General features: G+C 32.9%; 1 protein-coding gene across 2 annotated transcripts in view; it reads left to right on the plus strand.

Moving 5' to 3' along the window:
* Window positions 1–12,959, plus strand: part of LOC114328380 (zinc finger protein jing homolog) — a 548,292-nt gene extending 535,333 nt beyond the window's left edge. For both annotated transcript variants that reach the window (XM_028277249.2, XM_028277319.2), the window contains exon 6: window positions 1,859–12,959. In XM_028277249.2, coding sequence (XP_028133050.1) covers window positions 1,859–2,033 — 175 coding nt within the window. In that variant the 3' untranslated portion in view covers window positions 2,034–12,959. The remainder of the gene's footprint in view (window positions 1–1,858) is intronic.
* The last annotated feature ends 11,882 nt before the right edge of the window (window positions 12,960–24,841 follow it).

A 24,841-nucleotide genomic window follows, 5' to 3' on the forward strand; every position in this document is an offset into this window, starting at 1 on the left:
GTGGCAAACCGGATGTGATTTCTCACAATTGCCCTAAATGTGCAAAAAACTAAGATCTAGAGCGTATCAGATCTCTTTGCATTAGACAAATCGGATGAATCAGTATTAGGGAAATCAATCTCTTTTAGGAGCAGAAAAGTTTGATATGCAGAGAAAGACCAACTGTTTGGTTACCGCGATCACTAGAATTGTCAAAAATTGATTTTTTCATGTGGGGCTATATAAAACAGCTTGTATACCAGACGCCTCCAACAATGCCAGAAGATATGAAAAATAGAATAAGAGGTTTTAATGACCACAAGGTGGGACTGACGACATAAAGAGAATTTGTACCAACTGGATTGGAGCAGCCAGCGTAGGATAGATCTGAATGGAAGTTTTTCGAGGAGGCCTATGTTCAGCAGTGGACGACTATTGTGATGATGCTTTGAAGATTGACTTACAAATGTTAAGAAATGTAACTCCAGTCATTTGAATATGGGTTCCAAATTTGCATTGCCGTTGGAAGTGGACATTTTGAACTTACTTTAGACTTAATTCCTATTTTAAAAGCTATTAAATAAAATCGTTTTTTGTCCTCTGGGTTTGATATTGCTCTGATGAATTAAAAGCCATATATATGGCGTTGGAAGACAAATTAGTCAAACCTTCCGCGTTTAAATAGGTGTCAATAGGAGTGTTACACCCAGTATTTCAGCGTCCTCGCCTCTTCAGACAACTGGGGCTTGCACAAATTAAAATTCGGAAGGTCGAACTTATGTCCCCAGAATATTTCACACTTCAGTGGTTAGCGCCCAGAGGTGCCATCCACTTTGATGGTCATCGACAAAACGCGTTTCTGATACCAGTTTTTTTTTGTTTTTCATCTTTTTATCCAAACAGTTGGTGCCATGATGAACAATTTGATACCGAACTAGTTGTACAACCGATCGCTTGAAATTATTTCACGTCGGTAGCACAATAAATTGCATCGTCTTTGGCCCTGACTTCTTCTTCTTGACTGGCTTTACAAAGCAGGGCGACTCTTCGCCGTATCCACTATAACTTTCTATAATCTTCTACAATCTACGCTTCCATTTCCCGTTGTTTTACACCAATCCTAGAAAAATCTGCTTCAACATCATCGTTTCATCTGAGCTCTCAAGAAATACTGTCTTTAACGCCCTGTCTTCTCCTCTGATCTTACCACATGACCTGTCTATCTTATCCGATTAGCTTTTATATGTCTGACGATTTTTTCAGTACCACACGGTCACAGTCACCAATTCAGTATTACATCGCCTTCTCCACTCGCCTGTCACTTCACCTCTTTGAGGGCCAAATATCATTCTGAGAACCTTCTTTCAAATACCACCAGCCTATTTATTTCCCAAAAATGTATAAACATTTTCAATTTCTTTGCAACACGAAAATGCAGCAGCTGCACAATACTCTGGTTAAATATAATATAATACTCTGGTTAAATGCTGCAAAGAAATTGAAAATGTTTATACATTTTTAATTCCTTTACTCTTTTGTACGAGTATTAAGGAATCTTTCTTGTTGGAACTTTTACCACGCTGAGCAGATGAGTTGTGAATTATTTAAAGTTCTCTCATCTTAATTTCCTCGGTATCCTGTATGATTTATAAATTTTGAAAATCTCAGGAGGTGTAACCAAAGAAAGTATTCCACCTGTTGTCAATCTGGTAGTATGGAGACGATATTCATTGTCATTTTCTGTACTACTTCGATTGATAACTTACTTTATTTATTTCCCGCCTATGTAGAGTCCGTGTTTTGCTTCCACATGTTACCTTATGCCCTTTCAAGTCTTGTATTAGTAACTATGAAAAATACTAACTTATTTAATTTTCAGCATTGAAGATGAGTGGGTGTCAGAGAAAGAGTACAAACCGACGAGGGTAGTGTCGATACCGCACCTGCAGCCATCTTCGAAAACCGCCCTCAGTCCCTCGCTGTTCAGCCCCTCAAACGAAGAAGTGCAACCTAGACAGAAGCGTAGTCGTAAGCAGATTCCCAAGCAAACGTGATATACTGTTGTTATTTAAAATAATTAATATTTTGGAGCCTTTGTATTTAATATAGTTATTAGAGTAATGATGTCATATTTTGATGCCAAGAATTATTGACAAATTGACGAAATAAATATATTTGTAATAAAAAAGTTGTATATAAGAAAAATTGAATTAGAATTTAGATGAGATTGTTTTACTTTTAGCTCAACATGGTGTTAATCGATGTTTAATATGTTTGATGTAGACAAAACATCAAATTATTTCAAAAATATCACTTTTCTAAAAGTTCTTTTAATTTAGTACTAAAAGTACTTTAAGGGCTGTTAAAAATGTTCATATGACAAAGCATCACCTGACTTTAACTATGCTGGTTGTAGTGTTCAGAGGTTAGACCTAAACACTACAACCAGCATGGTTTTTTGAGGTGGAAAGAAAGTGACAATTTTTAAATAATTCACTTTATTTCCTGACTTTACCAAAGAAGTAGTAATATCAAGTAATTCATTGTTATTACTACTTCGTCGGTAACCTTTGTGATCCTTGTATAATTTCTGAGAATTTGATGCCAAAATGTTTCATGGTGTATTTAGATACAGGTGCTAAGGTCTATCATCAGTTCTAGTCAAACACGATCATTGTAAAAGTAGTGTATTCATTTAGATCAAATTTGTAGATCTTTTCAAAATTCTACATATCAACTGTTGAAAGGTAAAAGGTTGTAACCCACAACTTTTTTGATTTGTGGATGTGTGAATATTATTTTCCATTAATTTGTAGATCAATAAATAATTGATGTATAAATGAATGAAAAAAATTATTAGGTTAATTCATCATCAAATTACTTAAATACTTCCCGAAAAAAGTTGATTTGTGGGTTACAACCTTTCACCTTTCAACCGTCGATATTATTATTCAATAAGTCTATAGGTCCTAGCTAATTGAACAATAATTTTCAGGCATAATTAGTAATTTATATATTATGAATATTCATCAACATAATCCTCCATCTAGGTGATAAACGGATTCCACAATGTGGTGTGTGATTCCGCAACAATTTTGTAGAACTGTTTTCCATTCAATTCTTCAGCATAAATTAATTGCTCATTTTGTGGACTTTTTGATACTCTCAAAGACAACTATATCCAGAGGTTTTTTACCCCATTTAACCTCTTTTAATACTCCTCAATACCTCTGTAACAATTAGATGCCTGTTTTGTAGAGCAGTTCGCCTCCAACTCCTCAGTTTTCGTATACATCACTCATTTTCACCCTTTTAGTTCTACACTGATCCCAATCTTGCAATGAGAAGCTTGTCTTGTAGAATGAACTTATCAATTTTCATAATAAACAGCTTTTGGAGAATATTTTGTTATTTGTAAGGACACAACCTGTCGGCCAGGGGAAACATTACTTTTTTACCTTATTTAAACTGCTTGCAGATGATACACTGATCCCCCAATGATTTTCTAACAATTAGATATCACCTTTTAACTTCTCAAATTTCGTTGTAAGCATCTTGTTTTGTAGTCTTTTTGATATTATCATGGCATACTGTCAGTTATATGGTTCAACTTCTTTGACTAATTTAACCTCAGTTACTACATTAAGTATAGTTGGAGAACAACCGTTCCGGAGATATAACTTCCCTAGAACACATTCCAATCATTTTTCTTTGTGAAAAACCTCCTGCGACCACATTTTGGTTTCTTTTGCTGAGCAATTCATAACTTCTGAAAAAAATACGACAATTTTATCGAATTTTTGACAAATGTCTGGAATTATTAGCAAACTACACACATTCTCACTTAATACATTCGTTGCCACTTATATCCAGTCACTTTCGTACGGAGCCAATACGAAAAAACCCTATTGAATCCCACATGTTGTGAACGCCAAATGCGTTCAGTGGCACCTGACTCAAGTAGCACAAAACGCCTTTTGGCGTCAGTGGCAGCGAATGTGTTAAACAACTAGTATCCTGAAGAATACCATCATCTGTTAAAGAACTGTAGCTCACTTGAAGACATTTCAGTCATTCTTCTTTGTGAAAAACCTCCCACAACAACTGTTTGACTTTTATTCAGTCTTTAAAAAGACACTTTCATTAATTTTTTGATAAATTTCTGGAATTATTAGTATTATGCAAACATTTTCACTTAAAAACAACTAGCATTTTGAAAAATACAATTATTTTTAAAGGGCTGTAGCTCACTTAAAGGACGTTTCATTCAGTTTTTTGTGAAAACAGTTTCTGCACATACCTTTTAACCACATTTTGGCTTTCTGTTTTGGGTGAACCAAAACTTCTGCTTAAAACAACCTTAATATTATTATTTTTTTTAATTTCTTTGATTATTAGCAAAATGTTGAGTAAACTTTCTTATTACAAAATTTATTGAACGATCAAAATAATTCAACTCGAAAGTTGATGTAATTATTCTAAGATATCACCAGCAAAAATATAGGTTTAAATGGTCAATAATTGTACTGATTTTTTACTGTGTACAAATTAGAGACACTAATTTATTGTGATATATTATTAATTTTTAATTGCGGAATTAGCGGTTGGCAAGTCAGGCGCACAAATATTAGCAATATATAGTTAGTAAGCATGCTTCGATCGGTAAGGCATGGACGATTTTTTTAGACGATTTTTTAGTTCGATATTCGAAATTTTAAGTAATTTAACTCATTCCGGTTGTAATGAGGGCGAAAAAATTACAAAATATTTATTATTTACAAATTCCTATGATATTTCTTGACTCGAAATTCAAAAATGTAGTAAAAAATTGAAATAAAATCTTTTGGATCAGTAAAAACATTTGTTACATAGTTAAATGTTCAGTAATATTCTGTATTACTTTTTAAAACCACCAAATTTATGTATAGACCATGTCCACTTCACCAAGAAATTAACGCACCACCTTAAAAATAAATAAATAAAAAAGTTAGGTACTTTAACAACTAGCCTTGTTTTTCATCAGTACAGTGTGTTTTTAAATGAGTATGGCTAACTTTAAGAAGTAATTCTGCATAAAAAAAATTATAGTTTTCTTTATAAACGTATGTGCGCAAATGCTTCGTTTCCGAGATAGGGGGTGTTGAAATTTTTCTTACAAACTGACGATTTTTATTGATTGTTCTAAAACCGGTTAATATATGCAAATGAAATTTGGTAGGTTTTAAGAGATGGCTATTGCGCATTTTTTGACCTGCAATCAGTAATTTTATATTCACCATAGGCGCACATACGGGTAATATGACTTATCATATTACCCATATGCACGGCAATGGTGAATATAAAATTCTTAATTGTATGTCAAAAAATGCACAATAACCACCTCTTAAAACCCATCAAATTACATTTTCATATCTCAGCCGGTTTTAGAGCAATAAATAATTCGTCATTTTGTAAGAAAAATTTTTAACACCCCCTATCTCAGAAACGAAGCATATGCGGACATACTTTTATAAAGCAAACTGTCATTATTTTTTCATGCAGAATTACCCCTAAAAGTTAGCCATACTTATTTAAAAACACCCTGTATTGATGAAAAACAAGACTAGTTGTTAAAATACCTAACTTTTTTATTGTCCAACATAAGCCAATGAATAAAAAACAGACTGTTAAGAAAACATGAGGCTGTAGTTGCATTTTGGCATTTTGATTGGTACACCCGGTATACAATGACAATTTACCTGTCTAGCAACAATATTATTACAACGATATTGTTAAAGAATCAGGCTGTAACATGTTATAAAAATCACTTAAATCGGACAACAGGTTTAGGAAATGCGAGACATTAAAATGACCAATTTTTCGGGTGGTGCGTTAATTTCTTGGAGAAGTGTACTTTTAAAACCTGGCAAATCTTTTTATCTACATACATATAGATTGTATTTTTATTAATTTTTTTAGATTAGAAACAGTCCATACATAAACATAAACATAAGCTTCAAATGTGTCAAAAGTCTGAATTATAACCTCAAAATATTCCAAAATGTATGGATTTGTGTCACTTCTACATGTTCCTTAAGGATTTTATAGCAATTATTACAAATAGTAATTATGATAACACAGGAATTTGTATTATTTTTTAGGAAAAACATAATTTACCAGTTGTGTTCCCCAAGAGGCTAATATTTCCGAACAGCTCCATCGGCTGCCATTTTTGTGTTCCCCTCTCGATTTGTACACGGTATCCATTGCAAAAAGGATCAAAGGTTCGATTGATTATTTCCTAAAAAGGAGTAATTTGTAAAATATGGTACATGAATGTGTAAATTTGTGAGTCTTTCACTATGTAAAGTTAGGTTATGTATATGTACAGTAGCGTAAGGTATTTCAGTTGAGAGAAACTGTTCGTGGTTTTGACCATTTAACAACCAGCCTGATATCACTGCCATTAATGTAACAATCTGGTTGAGTAGTTGGTTAAACCTTCCACCTAGATTAGACTTTTGGGACTTGTCAATGAATGTGAGTTGTCTTTTTAATTTACGTTAGCAACAGGAGTAATCAGAGAAATTTTCTGACAGATGTCGCCACTGTTAGGTTATACGACGTTGGGTAAATTTCTTTTCTATAATTTATTGCGATTTTCCCACTTTTATGACAAACCTATCCTATACCTGTTATATATTTGTCTTCAGTAACATATAATAAATTTTATACAAGAAATGTAGACGAAATCATATAATATTGTCGAACAGAGATGTACTTAACCTAACATAACGTAAATGTGGCTCCTGCACGAAGAAAATTTCCTACTGAACACCACAAAATACTTTTGATTCAAGATAGTAAAGTTTATAAAACAAAAATATACCAATGAAGGACCATTGTATATTCATTAGCTGTTACAATAAACTTTACACTTTGAAATATCTTGAAGAAGTCGTAGTAGATTTTAAGAGAGCAAAACCATCATTGACAACTTTCACAGTATGTATTTGTAAACTTTTTTAGTAGTAATTTTTTTGTGTGTTCGCAATCTTTATACAAAATAATATTTTTAAATAATTATACATATATACATATATATGCTTTTAAGAATTTTTTTAGTTAGTTAATTTTTTGTTACATTCCTGTTTCATCCTCTTTTTATTATTTATTGCGACATTTTTTAACCTTTCACTGTTATATTGGATAAGTTTAAACTTGTGATGTCTGGTTCACGTTTAGTCGAGACTAGTTTGGAGAGTCAAATAAGTTAAGTTGAGATTGTAAGCGTATGGTAAAGAGAAGGGGAAATGTACAGATTTTTTTTTCAAATTGTATACATAAGAACACAAATCAACACAAAAAACTACTAACTAAAATAAATAAAGTCTTATATGTCAATTGTCAAATATAACTGTCGTCTGTCATTTGTCACCTACCCTATGCTTATATTTTGAGACCCATATATGTAGCGCTTAAGCGTAGTTCCGTAGTTCTACCTTATATCCCGACTTTTAATAAAAATAAAGAAATGCAATTAAGACATTTTTTAAGTTTATTGAATGATGAACACGCTATTTCATTATGTATTTACTTCATTTATTTCATTATTTACCTTCTATTTCCATGTTCCTAAGTCTTTGTAAGTATCTACTGTCTCTATGACAGTATCTTCAATAATCAATTTGATGTTTGCATCTGTTTTAGTCATGATCATACATTTAGTTTTCTTCAAATTCATCCTCAGTGCGTATTCATGACAGTATGGTGGTTGGGGTAGTTACCCCCTATGATGGGGTTGATTAAGTCGAACACTATTACCAGATATATATTTATTTATCAATACTAACTATACCAGTAACGAGTTGGTGGGCAAAGTCTATACTCTAACTACTCGATGTGTAAATAATGAATAAAGAATAAAGAGTGATCTGCAATACTTTCTCCGTATCTATAAATAAACTTGTAATTGTTTTTATTATGATTGCCGACACCGAATCGACCGTGAAATATTAATAATATCAAAATAGCTGACTAGGGCGTTCTCGAAACGAGTGCCCTACATTGTGACATCAATGTCACCTAGTTATTCTACTATAAACAGTAATGTTTGTGTAAGACCTTTAAAAATTAAATCGATATCAGTTGTTCTAAATTTTTTGGATGCTACTCTAAATCCTGTACAACAGCAATCGTCATTAAGACGTTGCATTATATTCTGTAAATCATTGTTATATGTAAAACTTCTCCAATGATAGATATACTTTCTGTTGAATCTGAGAGCGTCTATTTAAATACCGCTTCATTACAGAGACCGAAGAGGAGTGTAAGTATTTTGACATCTGCTGTTCTGGTTTTTAACCCTTTCGATGCGGCTCTCTCTCCGGCGATACTCATGCCCCAGTGCGGCTATTTCTGACGTCAAAACGGTCGGCCGCTTTCGCGCTAAATAATGCGACTAAATGATTCTTTATAACGTTGTTTTATATAAACAAAATAATTGGGTAATTATTTATAATTTTTTTTATTTTTTTTTGAAACAAAATAAATTTTACAAAAAAATACAAAAACGCTATTGTTTAGAAAAACTTAGGATAGAAAGATAGATAAAACAAATTAAAAAATTATTGCACATATTTTTGCATTCAAATTCAATGTAAACAAATGTTAACAAAACAAATAAAAACAAAAAAATTATCCATAACAAAAAAACAACAAAATTATCCATAACAAAAGAAAAACAAAATTATCCAAAACAAAAAATAAAACCAAATAGTCATTTGTTATGTAGAACTTACTTTCTAAAAATGTTTGATGGTGTGAAATCTTTCAAAACAATTCACAACACATAAAGGCACATTGCACTCACGGCACATAAAACTTGTTTCTTTTCTTTTTTTGTTTTTGGCACACACAACACATTTTCTTAGTCCAACTTTCCTACTTGTTGTGGGAGGTACATGCGACGGAAAATGCCTACAAGTAAGCCGCAATGGATTGTCGTCGACTGATCTTCGACCTGCTGACGTGCGCATTTTCCCCTTGTGATTTTCTTCCACTATCTGTTGGATGAGTGTCAGTTGAAATTCTGCCAACGAAGTTTTAGTTTTTGCTACTATATTATTCAAAACGTTTGCATTGAGCAGAACCATATCCATAAGGTGAAGGAAAACTTTTTTGTACCATTTCGCAGTTTTTCGGACGCACTCTACTGAACTCAGTAGCATGTCCGTCTTGTCTACTGCACCCATAAACTTATTGTATGCAACAATACACTGGGGTTTTACAATTGTCCTCCCAGTGAGGCGATCTTTTTTACCAGTTTCCATACCGGTGTTGTTATGTAAGCTCGTAAGCATGTATACTTCTCGTTTATCACAATATTTTAGCGACAACAATTTGTCATCACTTCGGAAACTCCATTCTCCTCTCTGAAGCTTTTCTGCCATTTGCGGCATATATTTTCTATTTTTCCGCACAGTTCCACACGCATTTGTAGCTCTATTATACAGCCATACAAACAGACTGGGGCTTGTATACCAATTGTCACAATACAAAGTATGACCTTTATCCAAATAGCGTGCCAAAAGCGTTAGCACCACATCGCCAGATTTACCCAAATTACAATTATTCGTTTGTAAGTCAGTTGTTGCTCCAGTATAGACAACAAAATCGAGAATGTACCCAGTCACTGCGTCGCATAAAACAAAAAACTTTACACCAAATCGATGTCTCTTCGAGGGTATGTACTGTTTGAAAAAGAGTCGGCCTTTGAAAAGCAAAAGGCTTTCATCTATGCACAATTCTTTATGCGGCTTGACAGCGTTTCGGAAAGCATCACGTACGTGGTCTATTACTGCTCTAATCTTGACCAAACTGTCGCCGTTTTTTGGCAGATTGTTGTCCGAGAAATGCAACATTCGCAAAATCAGAAAAAACCTGTCACGCGACATAAGCTCAGAAAATGCTGGAGTAGATAATAGTGTGTTTGTTGACCAGTATTCACTGAGGCGCAATTTTTTTACACGAGGCATCAGATATGTAATCCCAAAAAATAACCACATCTCATTGAAATCTGTATCTTTCCATTTCTTCAAACGTGACTTAGCGGATACTTCCACATGTTCACAAACGTAAATATAAAATTTGTTTGTTTCCGTAACTATATGATTTACTATATTGTCCGTAAAAAATACTTTACAAAAATCCAAAGGTTTATTTTCAGCAGTCAGCCCATCAATTGTGCAACCAACCTCTGACGAGTCAAATGCAAATGTTTTTGGTAGAAGGTCTTTTTTTTTCCAGAGAAAATCGTAGGTATTATTCGATGTTTGGTCTTCGGGCTCTTGAGCAACGTCCATTTCTTCATCGGAATCTAAAGCATTTTGCGTATTTTCTATGTATTCGTCTTCACTGTCGCTTCGAGTAAGAATTTCAAGTAACTCTTTTTCAGTATAAAACTGCCCCTTCTTAGGTCTTGGTAACGCTTTTGAAGGCCCCGGTTGCTGCTCGTCCATTATTTATAAAAACTAATAGGACGATACTGATGTAAAAATGATGCAATACTAAAGTAAAACTGATAGAAATCGCAATGTTTTCGTGTTGGGACAAGCATCGGCAATGAGTGAATAACAACATCTAAACGCAGACGTAAAGAGACCGCCCACTACTCAGCAAGCGCTAGCCCCGCCTTGAATTACCCACAAATGAACACGTGCGCAGGAAACTGCAATTGTCGGCCACAGCACTTCACGGCAAATCAAAATAACTAAATGACGTCCATAGCACTGTAGGCACGGCAAATCAAAGACGTCAAATGACGTCCGCAGCATTCAAAGGGTTAACTATTACTTTTGCATTTCGATTCCAATATAGATTTGATATAATTTTCATATCATGACCGTCAATATTTTTGTTTTTTCTGAAATCTACAAGCTTTTTATGTTAAACCTTATTAAATGCCTTTTCGAAGTCTACAAAACAAGTGCATGTCGTGATTCACGTCCATGCATCTCTTGGCCAGCACACTCAAGCCTAACAAAGCAGCTCTTGTGCCCATACCATTTCTAAATTCAAATTGTATGTCAGTAACTTCATATTCAAGAGTTTTAACAATTCTGCTGTGTATTATTTTCAAAATATTTTTAGTATGTGACTCATGAAAGCGATTGTTCTGTGAGCAGGTTCCATTATATCAATAACATCTTCATCAATGAGTTTTAATAATTCGATGGGCACATCATCTGGTCCAGTCGCTTTGCCCTCATTTGTGTTTTTGATGATGTAGATGACTTCTCCTAATATTGGTGATATGGCATTCTCTGGGATTTCTAATGACAGTTCTTCTCTTTCATCATTAGATAGTTGTTGGATGTAATTGGTTCAGTGACTGTCGTCTATCACTTGTTAATTGTCACTTGTCATTGGATATTTCTACTGTTCTGAGGCTATTCAGTCTGTTATATTATTTTCATATCCAATTTTTGCAGTGAGGAGAAGGGGTGAAGAATAAAATAATCAATGGTTGGAAACTGTCGAAAGCTCAAAGGGTTAGAGGAATTTTGTCTGTACTTCGTCTATCTTCTTGTTTTTCTTATATACCTTTTCTTATCTTGTGTATATTATTATCATTGTTCAATTCTGGCTAATTTTGTTGTTGAAAGTTAGATATGTTCCGTTGGTGGTTTACGGAAACAATTATAAAATTAGAGTAAGTGTAAAACAACGAACAGTAATATATTTATTTATTTTGGGTAAACAAGCGTGCTTCGTTTATATCTCATAAGGGTTTGTTATTTTAGCGAGGGTGTGACTGCGCTGCGTGCCCGCTGTGTCCATACTGACCGAGACCACAACACTATTATGTCATCATGTATGCGGTTCTACCATGTGGCCAGAAAAGGCGATAAATTATTAAATCTGTCGTTTTAAAAGCTGAGAACCTTTCTGTAGTTTTTAAGAGGTTGACATAAAGAGCGCGGCCAATCTGGCAATTTGTGTTTCCCTAAAAAAACCCTTAATTTTATACAATCTGGTTTTGTATTTTAGGAACGAAAACACATGAAAAACATTAGACGTATTCTTTCGTTTTGAGAAAAGTTAATATTTAAAATTAGCAATTAAAAAATAATAAATGAAGCGTGTCACTATAGATATGTTAGACATTTGACAATGACGTTTTATATTTGACATGAGATATGTCAAAAGTCACATTAAAAGCACTTGAGGGCATTTTTTTGACAAGAATTTTTCATTTTTATATTATTTACCACTTCTACTCTTTCTAACTTTACAAACGTCATTTAATAAATATTTTAGTAAAAATAAGTAGATGTGGACAAAATGTTGATTGTTATTGTCGAAATATTGTGATACAACGTAGAAAAAGATTCTCAAAGTGTCCTTAGAGTGTAAGGTCAAGCAATAATCGAAAACTTTGCCACCAAAAGTGACAAAAATCTCGTTTCGAATAATTATAATTTAAATTTGAGGTTAAATACACAAAATTATTTCTGTAATTCGACAATACAATGACATTCTGTCTATTCTACTGCAGTACTAAGTTTCAATTGGTAAAATATTCGAAGCAGAGTACCTTTCTCTTTATTTGTATAAAGTAGTAGTTGCTGTGCACTGTGAATATGTTAATCGAATCCACTCTATATTATACTTTAGTGACATATGATACAGATGTACGAGTCGTTTAAATAGATGAGATATAGAAGTTTTGACCATCCAAAACTCGAGCGAATGTGAAAGTTCAATAATGATTTTGATTCTATTGAATCTGAAAACTTCACTGCCAATATTGTACTGCCGGCAAAATCATGACGCCCAAATATCGCTACGAAAACTGCGAAGCTTCCAGATTTACAAATTTTTGAAATCTCAGGCATGCGCGTAGCCGCCATTTTTTATCGTGTAAGGTAGTTACTTTTGGCAAATGTACAAAATTGATTTATAAATTAATTATAGAAAAATAAACTACATGATTCATATATACTTCGTTTATTTCTTCATATTATCCAGTTTTTTATGTCCAGTGATCAACGGAGGATTCCTCAAACGATTTCTTTATTGTTCCTGTAAAGTAAATAATGTATCTACCCTCGGACATCTCTGGGAAAATTTACACTCAAAATAACAAAATTCAGTTTGGCAACACTGTGTGAATGTTGATAGTAACATAGCCTTTTTAAGATAAACAACTGTAATTTAGTCCAGATAAATTAATATAGGTTTTTTTTGCCAACAAAAATGAGATTTTTCAACCAAATAATGTTTCAAATATGATGTGCGATAATTTTTAATTGGGTTCTGCTAACGAGCTTGCTTTTTTTGTCATTAAAGTAGAAAAAACTTTAAATTTCACTCATTAAATCATTATCGTCCAGTTATATTCTTAATTATTTTAACTGTACTAATATCCGTCGACTAATTCTGAATGAAAAATGGGTTGTTAAAACATTTTATCTGTAGCGGCTTCTGGAATGTCTTAAAAATATCGAATTTCATTGATAAAATGCGCATATCCCACCGATCTTCGCTTCGATCATACTCAACATGACATTTGACAACTTACGTGATTTTTGACACATTTTATGGAACAATACTGCAGTAAACCATTAAAAGTATCAAAAAGCGGTAACAACGACATCAAAAAGCACTGCGAAAGTGCCAAATCGCTGAAAAAGCTCGATAAAAAGCGTCATACCCCTTTTAAAGCCTTCTTTTGGAACTCTTCACTATTTTACTTTTACGACTTTTAGTCGGAACCCTACTATTTTACTGTTTATTTTTTGACTCCTGACAATATTTTTCGATGCTTCACAACGCTATTCTCTGTTTTTCAATTATTTGAAAGAAACATCGCTAAGCCTAAGTCGAGAAAATCAATATAAACCTTCCAAAATGTATTGTTGAAACGATAAATGTGTTGTACGCTTTTACTGCGCTTAATTCAACGTATCAACGCACTTTTTAACGCTTCTGCAAAGATTTTTCCACGCTTTTGTAATGCTTTTTCGTAACATTTTCTCTTGGCGCCGCTTAAATTGAGAAACTTGAATAGTAAACCGACGAGACATTGAAAATCAGACAAGCTGGAAGAAAAGTAATAAAAATGGGGAAAGGGGACAGTAGAGTGTTAATGGCTATGAAATAGTATCGAAAAAACATGTCAGAATAAATTTCAGAAGAGCACTGTAAAGTTCTTGAGAAATGTTAATAGCGGCGAAATAGTGCAATAAAAACAATACACAGTGTTGCACCCTTTTACAAAGCATTTTCGGCATTTTCTTTTCTAACGGTAACTCTTTAACGTTTCAATACTGCTGTTTTAACTTTGCTAACACATATTTTTGCAAAGTCCAATAGTGTCGACAAATCGTAAAAAAAGTCGAAAACCAAATATTAAAATTATAGAATGAGCATTCTGAAGATCAAAAAACGAAGCAAAACCCTTTTAAAAGTGTTAAAGGAAAAGCACAGTCGAAACCTAATTTCTAACGTGCTATGTGCTAAGAGTATAAGTCATACAAAATATTTCTGCATTCTTCTATATTTTGAATTTTATAATTAATAAAGTATTATAAAAATAGAAAGTGAAATAGTTAATTACTACAGTTATGAATCATATTTCATCACCACTTTGATATTTGGATACGCGCCAACTCGCAACTTTTAATGACAAACATTTTCAAATTAAAATGTACACCGGCCAATTCGTAACTTTTCTACTACCTGAACCTGCCAACTCGAAACCTTCTACAGGTGAATTCGAAACCATGGATTAAATCTAATACCTCATGTAGTTAGGTTAAAGCGTAAGAAATAAATTTGAACAGTAACGGATTAAGCCAACACGGAGCCTATCGCAAATGTATCCCTTTCAATAATGTTTATTGATAAACAAAGGTCCAATTCTATTTTATTTCAACTCATTTTAAAGCTATTTCGACAATTCTTAAGTCGGCTATTTTTCATTTAATTTTTTTTGCAAGCATTTATTAACAATCAGAGTTACATATTCTATGAGTTAATTTGATAACAAGTAAAATAACTTCATTTAAATTGTCAATAAATAAATAAATTGAGAAAAAATTGTCAGATTTACATAAACTTTGTGATTTTATCCATATAAAAATTAAAACAATTGTTACATGTAGTAGTTACACTGAGGGCCGGTTGTTCGAACGCTAATCAACATTGATCACTATCAAATACTTAATTACTGTCACAACTGTCAATGTCAACTTTGGTTGGGTTGCCGAAAACATAATTTTATTGATGACCATTATGAAATTAGTTAATCAACTGTGTTAATGATTGTTGTGTTAATTGACTAACTAATCTCATAATTATAATTAACTATGTTTTCAGCAACCCAACCAAAGTTGACATTGACAGTTGTGACAGTAATTAAATATTTGATAGTGATCAATGTTGATTAGCGTTCGAACAACCGGCCCTAAGTGTCATAAAAACCGTGTATCTTTACTCATTTCCTTGGGCTATTTCACGTAATATCGAGATACAAGATTTATATTTGCATAAGTTCTTAAGGTTTAACTGACATAGGGCCGGTTGTTCGAACGCTAATCAAAAATGATCATTATCAAATATTTAATTACTGTCACAACTGTCAATGTCAACTTTGATTGGGTTGCTGAAAACATAATTATTTATTACAATTATGAAATTAGTTAGTCAATTATGTTAATAATTATGTTTTCAGCAACCCAACCAAAGTTGACCTTGACAGTTGTGACAGTAATTAAATATTTGATAGTGATCATTGTTGATTAGCGTTCGAACAACCGGCCCTTAATTTATAGTTTTATAAGCAACAATTAAGTATAGCAAGATTTATAAAACCTTGTTTAAATTGTTTTACATGCACTATAATGCGGTTATCTTAAATTTTGTTTTAAATGCTTTTCTTCTTACTGGTAGACAAAAAATAGTAAAAATGTGCATTTTTGACATCAAATTGTTGATAACCAACATAAGAGTTTGTTACTACTCAACATATTAAAAAAAACTTACCGTCGGTACCTTGCAACCAGATGCAGAACAGTACCATACATTTTTTCCACTTTTTAGCACTTTCTTTAAGTGAAATTTAAAATTATTTACCACCAATAACTTACACCCACGTTCACTCATTACGAAATCTGTTCAAAAATTTCAGCCATTTTCAGAAAATTTATTTGGATTTTTTCTAGTAATTCTTCCAAGAGACAATACATAAATGATGAATACCTTTTACACCACCTTCAAAGAGGGTAATTTATACAGGTACATACCTGGAATACCGGTATAAGATTCTCAACATTACTTAAAAAATGAAAGTTACAAATTCAATGGTAGTTAGTGGGTTATCGAAAAATTACCTAAGCGCCAGAGTTGCCAGTCGGCCTGTAATTAGGATGGGGGATTAAAATAGTTACGAATTCACCGGTACCCTGATATTTAGTTGTATTAGTTATTTCAGCAGTGGCAATAAAAACTTTAAAGAGCAGTATTGAAAAATTTTAATTTTTTGATTCAATAGATTTTTTAGTTAGCGAATGGAGTTTTTTTCTGACTTCGTTTTGCTACGGTTAAAAGGGATGCCTAAGTTTTAACACTTTTTAAAAATTGTGTATCGTTTATTCGAATTAACGTTTTCATTATCCTCGCAACTATTTTCGTTTCATTTCCCCATGTCGTGTGACCGTGAACACGAAGAAAGAAAAAGCTACTGAACGGCATCGAAAAACTATGATAAAATTGTGAAAATCGTTAAAAGTATAAAAATACATTGTACTGATGTTAAAAATGTTGAAAGTAGGTTTTCAGTAGTAGCTTCAAAAGTAGTAATTTTTCGACGTTATCAAATGCTTTTCCTTTGAGTTTTCTGTTATGAGTTGCGCGATTTTGACGCAAAAAGAAAAAACTGCAAAAGTTACGAAAAAGCGTTAATGGTGAAACAAAAGGAATTTAAAAATGTAATAGTCCATTATAAGTACTGCTGAAGGTAAAAAACGATAAAAATATGGACACAGATGTTTCAAGATATTAAAAATAGGCGAAAAAAGCGTCCAAAAACTATGGAATGATCTTCCAATTTTTTTTATAGCTTTTACATCGCTTATAAGCGCTTTTTCAAAGCATTTAACATTAGTTAATCATTTTTAAGGATAGTAATAATTTCTAAAAATGTTAGCGGATTAGCGAAAGGATGTACCAATTAAAAAAAGTTAAAAAGTCCAAATTGTCCCTAAAAAACCGCTTTTTCGATGCGTTAAATACTGTAATTCTGCCCTGCTTAGTAAAAACGTCCGGTCTACAATTTTCGTTTTTTCGTGATAAGTTTAATAGGACGTTTATTCTAAGCACAACGGCTATTAGTTGTAGAAAGGACAAACAAATTTACACTTTTGTACGATTTGAGATGGCAGAAAAGGCCTTTCTGACTAAGCAATACGATGCTAAACTTCTAATAGTAGTGGATTTATAACCTTATCACGAAAAAATGAAAATTGTAGATCGGACGTTTTTACTAAGCAGGGCAGAATTGCTTTTCACGTTTCTGTCACTCTTTTTTTAGCGCGAAAAATTCGTCGACAAAACGTTGTAAGAGCAATGAAAAACGAGTGGAAGAAGCAATGCAAAAGGGTTAAATAAATCTTAAAAATTGAGCTAAAGCATTGTAGAAGCTGAAAACCATAGACATAATAAGAATAGACTAGCAAGGTATGACCCGCTAGTGAATGGAGCTAGCTAATGTTCAGTTTGAATGTAAAGAGAGACAGATCGACCACTAATCGAGTGCTCCACGTTTCAGTATTTTGCTCACGATCCCTTGACTATTCTTATTACATTTATGCTGAAAATGCCTCGTCAGTTTTACATTGTTTTTTGACGTTTCTAACATTTTTAACGGTTTTATATTATTGAAACGCAAGAGGACTTGAAGGAAGAAATATATGTCGCGCCATTTTGTAAATGTGGCCTGTGCCATTAGAAGAGAGTGGTAAATACATGTTTTGTGAAACGTCTTCATATTTATGCTCATTTGGCCTAAGTAGTCTAAGGGCCGGTTGTTCGAACGCTAATCAAAACTGATCATTATCAAATATTTAATTACAATTATATTTGATTAAGCGTACTTCTGACAGATGTCGCATTTTGAGGTTATGTTGACTGATTTATTTTATTATTTTGGTTTTAATTTAAAATAAAACATAATTAAACTCTTTCTGATGTTAATTTCTTGTTTTTACTTACAAATCAATAATAATAATAATAAGCAATTTTTAATTATTTAAGAGCTGCGGCTATATTTTAATTACTGTTTTACCTACAATCAATAACTGATTAGTGTTTTACATGTATTTTTCATGTCGCGATTTGATTTCCATCAAGAAAATTGATTAGAATAAATGATTGATTATAATCAAGGAGTTGATTATAATCAAGTCCCCTTAACAACCATCAAATAACAAAATCCGTTGTTCGTACGCCAATCAGTTGATTGTAATCAATTATGTTAATTATCATTATGATAATGAACATAATTGATAAACTATCATTATGATAATTAACATAATTGATTGATTAATTAGTTATTAATTAACATAACAATTATTAACATAATTAATAAACTATCAAATCAATTATGTTTTCAGCAACCCAATCAAAGTTGACATTGACAGTTGGTGACAGTAATTAAATATTTGATAATGATCAGTTGATTCCATTTTTGATTAGCGTTCGAACAACCGGCCCTTAAACTTCAAACAATAGTAAATTTAGCAATTATTAGTTGTAGAACTAATCTAACTAGCGGTGCTAGTAGTAACTGTCAGCCATCTGTCAACTACCTGTTAAGGTCAATAAAAATGGCGGCTACTACCTCATGTCCTGGACCTAATTTGTATTCATCCATAGATGCTTGTTATGTGTCAGTTGTTATCTAATAATTAAAATACAGTGTCTTTACAGAAAATCGTTCTGGAGTTAGTATTAAATAAACAATACACTGACGGCGCACAAGTTTTTGTACACAACGATGCGGATAGTAATTTTACATCAAATCCAAAATTGAGTAAATATTGTACATCATAGAGACTATTTCATTATGTCATAAATGTTTCACATTGTGCCATTTATCCATTGTCATGCATTTTCGTTATTAATACTTACACAGTTCACTTGAATTTGAAGTTTCTTTGCAAAATATGGCTCATAGGGATTTTACTCAAGGCACAATTAACATAATTGTTTGAAAGATTGCGCCACTTTTAGGTTATATACTACGTTGAATCTTCAAGCCCTACCTAAATGTTTGGACAAACGAAAATTTATTGAAAACGTTCGTCATCACAACCTTGCTTATTGAATTAAAGAACGAGATCAACAATAGAGTCTATCATTACATAGTAATAAAATATTAAACTGGCTTGGTTTCAATAAACTTTGAATTGCATTGTTGACGGAAAAATAAACGAAAATATTTCATTGTCAACTTTTTGTTGGAATAATTCCAAGAAATTACTTTTAATATGTAGTTTTTCTCTCCTTAATATCTCTTTAAGTCGGCATCTGTTCTCTGAGGATGAGGATCAATATCATTAAGGTCTGGACTGTTCGTAGGCCATGAGGGGACTTAATGTTATTGTCTCAAAACAATTTTTTGGTTGCTTTACCGGTATGGAATGCACACCGTCCTGCTGGAATGTAGAATTCATGTCTGTGTAGAGATCATGAGAATTTGACCCGAGCCTATTTTTCAAAATGTCTTGATACTTTGCTGCGTTAATTTTGCTTCTCTGTTAGAAGTTTTTTTTCGCCTAAAACATCACAAATAATGACAAAATTACGCATTCAATAAAAAATTACGTTTCATTCTTAAAAAATGAGTCCTGATTTGTGTATCCATTTCCTGCAGCAATTCCTTGATAATTTTTTTTTCCTGCTTCTGCATTCCATTCTGCTGTGATAGCTCATAAAGTGTTGCGACGGCCCAGTTTGCAAATTTTCACTAGTATTCGTCGATCTCTATCAGACACAATTCCCGGTCTACCCAAACTTTTGTATTTAGGCTGGACAGTTCCACTCTCATGATAAAGTTTAAGTACGTCCACAACTGTAGACTTAGCCAGATCTAATTTGTCAGCAATTTCTCGTATTTTTTTTGCCCTAACAATATTTCTTAATTATCAATTGACGAAATCTATTACGTGTCGCACCTCGTCTCGCCATTTTGTATTTACAAATAACTGTTAAGAAACTTACGACTTATTATGGGTTATTGTCAAAATTTTTAGTTTTATATACGGTATCTCGTAGTTGCCACAATATTATGCATTATTTTCGTTCATTTTTCTGCCAACACTGCAACTGAAAGTTTATAGAAGCCATGCGATTTCAATATTTTATTATTAATACCAGAATTTTATTATTAATGTATCATATACATTAATGTATTATTGATCTCGTTCTTTAATTCAATAAGCAAGTTTGTGAAGATAATCTTTCAAAACATTTTTGTTTGTCCGAAGATTTAGTTAATAGGGCTCGAATTTGTCATCAAATATTAGATTTTCATCTACATTTCGGTACTGGATATATTTACTGTCCGAAATGTGGAGGAAATTCTGCTCTTTCATGAAAAATAGATGTACCTAACATAACCTAGAACCAAAAGTGGCGCCATCTCTCAGAAAATTTAAAAGATCAGTGTCTCATTAATTTGTAAATGGATGCACTCAACAACAAACTACATAATAAATGTATTGCTGTATTTGCGTCACATATGAGTGAGTACCAACAAATCAAAACGAATTCGATTTTAATTATGAGAATATAATATTATTTAATAAGCTTTATTCAACATGGTATTCGAGAAAAAAATTATACCTATATTTAAATTTATATTTATATTTTAAATTTAAATTAAAGTAAATATTGATGCTGTATTTAGTTTTTTTTTAATTACTTGTTTGAGAATATAATATATACTCACAATTTTACTAAATATTTAAGTAAAAACATATTTTGTAAAGAAATGATAAAGTTCAAGTATGCTTCATATTGCTTTTAAAAATTACTTTCAAAATGATCTCAAATGAATCAGATAAATGGGATATTTTTGCTTGCGTTAGAATACTCTTCAATTTAGGACTGGAGATAAGAAAAACTACATCTTTTTGATTTTCTAATATATGAAAGCGACTATAAATGTTTCTCATGTTCATAATGTGTAATAGTTGTCAAGATAATAATCAGTCTGGACTGTACTAACTCTTCTACTTCGCTATACATTCTTCTCTTCTAACAAATATTAGCTACTGCTACATTTATAAAGGAATTTGAAGTAAACACAGTTTCAGGCGAGTCGAACTTATTGAGTATGCTACTCTTTAATATAACACAAAAAATAATTGAAAAATGCAAGATAGAACAAAAGAAACAGTAGGTATATTACAGACAAATGTAGATAATATAACACTAATAACATCAAAAATGGTGCCTTCTTAAAATATTATGACCGGTTGCTATAGGAATAACTAGAAATGCTAGTCCCACTTCTTCCTTCTTCAAGTTCCATCTTCTACCGAAGGTTGGAAATCATTATAGCTATCGGACCCTGTTGACTGCTGCTCTAAATAGTTCTGCACTAGTTATTATTATCTCCGTTATTTATAGCGTGCTTCGCCTTCCGGTTCCCAGTTTCCAGCTTCGTCCGTCGTTCCATTCGCCAGGGTGAAGATTCCTTTCCGACATTGCCTTCTGAATGCCGCCTAACCAGGATTGTTTCGGCCTTCCTCTCTTCCTTCTTTCCCTTGGCGTCCATTTTAAAATGTGTTTTGGCAGCCTGTCGTCTTCCATTCTTTCTACATGACCATACCAGATCAGTTGTCTCCTTTGAATTTCGTCTATGATGGTTGACTTGACTCCCATTGTATTTCTAATTTGGCCATTTTGTATTCGTTCAAGCCTTAATATTCTAGCCGATCTTCTCCAGAAGTCCATTTCCAATGCAAGTAGGCGTCGTTCCAGGGATTTAGTAAGTTGCCATGTTTTGCATACATAGAGCACTATACTTTTAAAGATGGAGTTAAAGATAAGATGTTTTCTTTGATTAGATAGTTCTTTTGACCATAGCATCGGGTTTAGGCATCCAATCACCCTTTTTCCTTTCACAATCCTTTGCTCTGTCTCTCTTTCGGTGCACCCACTCTTGTTGATTGTTGTTCCCAAATATACATGTAGGATTCGTTAGACATGTAAGACAATCGTAATAAAAGTCCGTGTGATATTTAACAGTTTTAGTTAATAAAATAGATAACTAAATTATAGATACTATTGATTTGACGAAATGTAAAAGTGTTTGTGTAATTGCGACCAAAATTTATGAGTTCTTGTTCTTACAAAAAGAAATGTATTTAGAGATAATTCCTCTAATTAATATTATAACCGGCTTGTCATAATATTCATCTTAAGGCGTCTTTTTACGTCTTATCCCCAATAACACGACGGTCGCGTTTCTGATCTTAAAATCATCTAATCTCCCTTTTTCGTTTTAACCTATTAAACGAAAGCTATAAAATTAGTCAAGGCAGCTACTGTTTATCTGTCTCTAAGTCCTTATCTAAGTCTTTATCTCTAAGTCCGATTCCAAACGATTGAAAATAAACACAATCTTCTCACTAAACTACCCGTCGATTAGATACGCCAAGGGCGTCGCATACGCCCGCTCGTTTCGTTTATGTACTAATAAAGAAAAAATATATACAGGAGTCTTAAAAATTAAGGCAAAATATTTACATGTCTACATACATATTCCTCACAGTTCTTGATTGTTTCATGTTCGTTAACTATTAGACCTAACTAATGCAGAATCAAAAGTCATCGTAATCAGCAAATTTAAGGACCAGTTGTATGTTGTACTCGATGCATTTTTCAATTAATATCTTTATGTATGAATGCGATAAGCTCAGCTAGAGAGGGAGATATGTAGAGAAGCAGGTGAGAACATGTACTTAAACTATTCCAATATTAATTAAATCCACTTCAAAAAAGTTACCTAAATCAAAGAAAAACCTGACGAAAAAGGAAAATATCCATTTATCGATCGTACTTAGCCCAAAAGCAAATGTTCAAAATTTTCGTCAATCGTAAAACTTTGGCTCTTAGACTGAAACTGAATTTTAAAATTAGAAATTATTTGTAATCGATTATCGACTGATTTGTTTTAAATGCAATGAATCCAGCGAGTACATAGCTCATTGTCTCGTCGCCAATGCCGGCCAAACGCGAGCTTGTAAATACAAAAATATTTTAACCGAATACTGTACTTAGCTTCGAGAGCATTGGCGATGATACATACATGTTTCACTTTATGTACATAAGCGTATATAAATATGATGTTCGGTGTTTTTAGACTGTTCGGCGTTGAGATTTTTACGTTTTTTTCTTTTTTCCTACAAAAATCTTCAATAGTACGTGAGATGTCTCAAAAATATAGAACGTGTGTAATGACTCTCTTCTCAGCTTCCATTCACCCACTACTTTTTCTTGTTTTTCGTTTCATGCGATCTTTATCCAATTTTTTTCAGATATACTTCGAGTATTGTTTGGCCATCTCTTCTGAAATTCTCCTACACTTACTTCTCGAACCTTGCGAAAATCTCCTTCATCATTAATCTGGCATTTCCTATTAGATCGATATCGTCTGCAAATGCCTTTGGTATGTTGCAATGGAATGTTGTAGTCACTTTTTAGATTCTTGCACTTCTGATGATATGTTTTAAAACTAAGTTGAAGATTTTTGGTGAAAGTGGATCTCCCTGTTTTAGTCCAATGTTAATTTTAAATGTCTCCGAGTATTGTTGACAAACTCTCACCTTACATTGTAACCCTTCCATACACATCCGTATAATTATTTTTTTAAAAAGTTCTTTTGGGAAGCCACGTTCTTGCATCGCTGACCACAGTCTAACTCTGTATACTCTATGCCTGTTATATGAACATATAATGAAGCTACGACCAAAATCCCAGTATTTTTCCATTACCTATTTTATTGTGAATATTTGGTCAATAATACAGCAGCCTAATAATCCGCATTGATAACCCAGAACTATTTCCTCTGAGTACGCTTTTTGATTCTTTCTAACAGAATAGTTGCAAGGACTTTGTAGGTGGTATTTGGGAGTATTATTTCTTTTTTTTGCGGATTTGTACAATAATTCCTTCTTTCTAGTCATCTTGCATTGTTTTTTCTCGCCAAGTCTCTGTTGTTGGTCTGCGGTATTTGTCACAAGAAGTTTTTGTTTTTTTTTTATTCACTTTTCATTCAGAGGCAAATTCTTCAGACCAATATCTGAAACTCCAATGAGCTCGTCGTTTTTTCTTATCATTCGTGGAAACAGTTCAGTCCTCAGCTCTGGTATTATATCCCATTAAATTAAAAGTATCGCTTCGGTATGCGCCGGAAAACATGGACATACATCAGGGTTGTCGAAGTAAAATCCTGCCCAAACCAAAAAGTTCTCAAACCAGTGTTGGTGCCAGCTCATCACCGTGTTTTAATTCTTGTGCCTTAAGCCACTGTGTCCATCATCGCCATTCTTCTTCTTCTTAAAGTTCCATCTCCTATCGGAGGTTAGATATCATAATGGCTATGGTCACTTTGTTGGCTGCTGCTCTGAACAGTTGTAATGAACTACAGTTAAACCATTGTCTAAGGTTCCTCAGCCAGAAGATGCGTCTTCTTCCAATGTTTCTTCTTCCTTGGATCCTTTCTTGCATAATAACTCTCAGAAACTCATATTTTTCTCCTCTGGTAATGTGACCCAAATATTCCAGTTTTCTTGATTTTATACTGTTC

The sequence above is a fragment of the Diabrotica virgifera genome, chromosome 1 (genome assembly GCF_917563875.1).
Source record: "Diabrotica virgifera virgifera chromosome 1, PGI_DIABVI_V3a".
Classification (NCBI taxonomy): Eukaryota; Metazoa; Arthropoda; class Insecta; order Coleoptera; family Chrysomelidae; genus Diabrotica; species Diabrotica virgifera.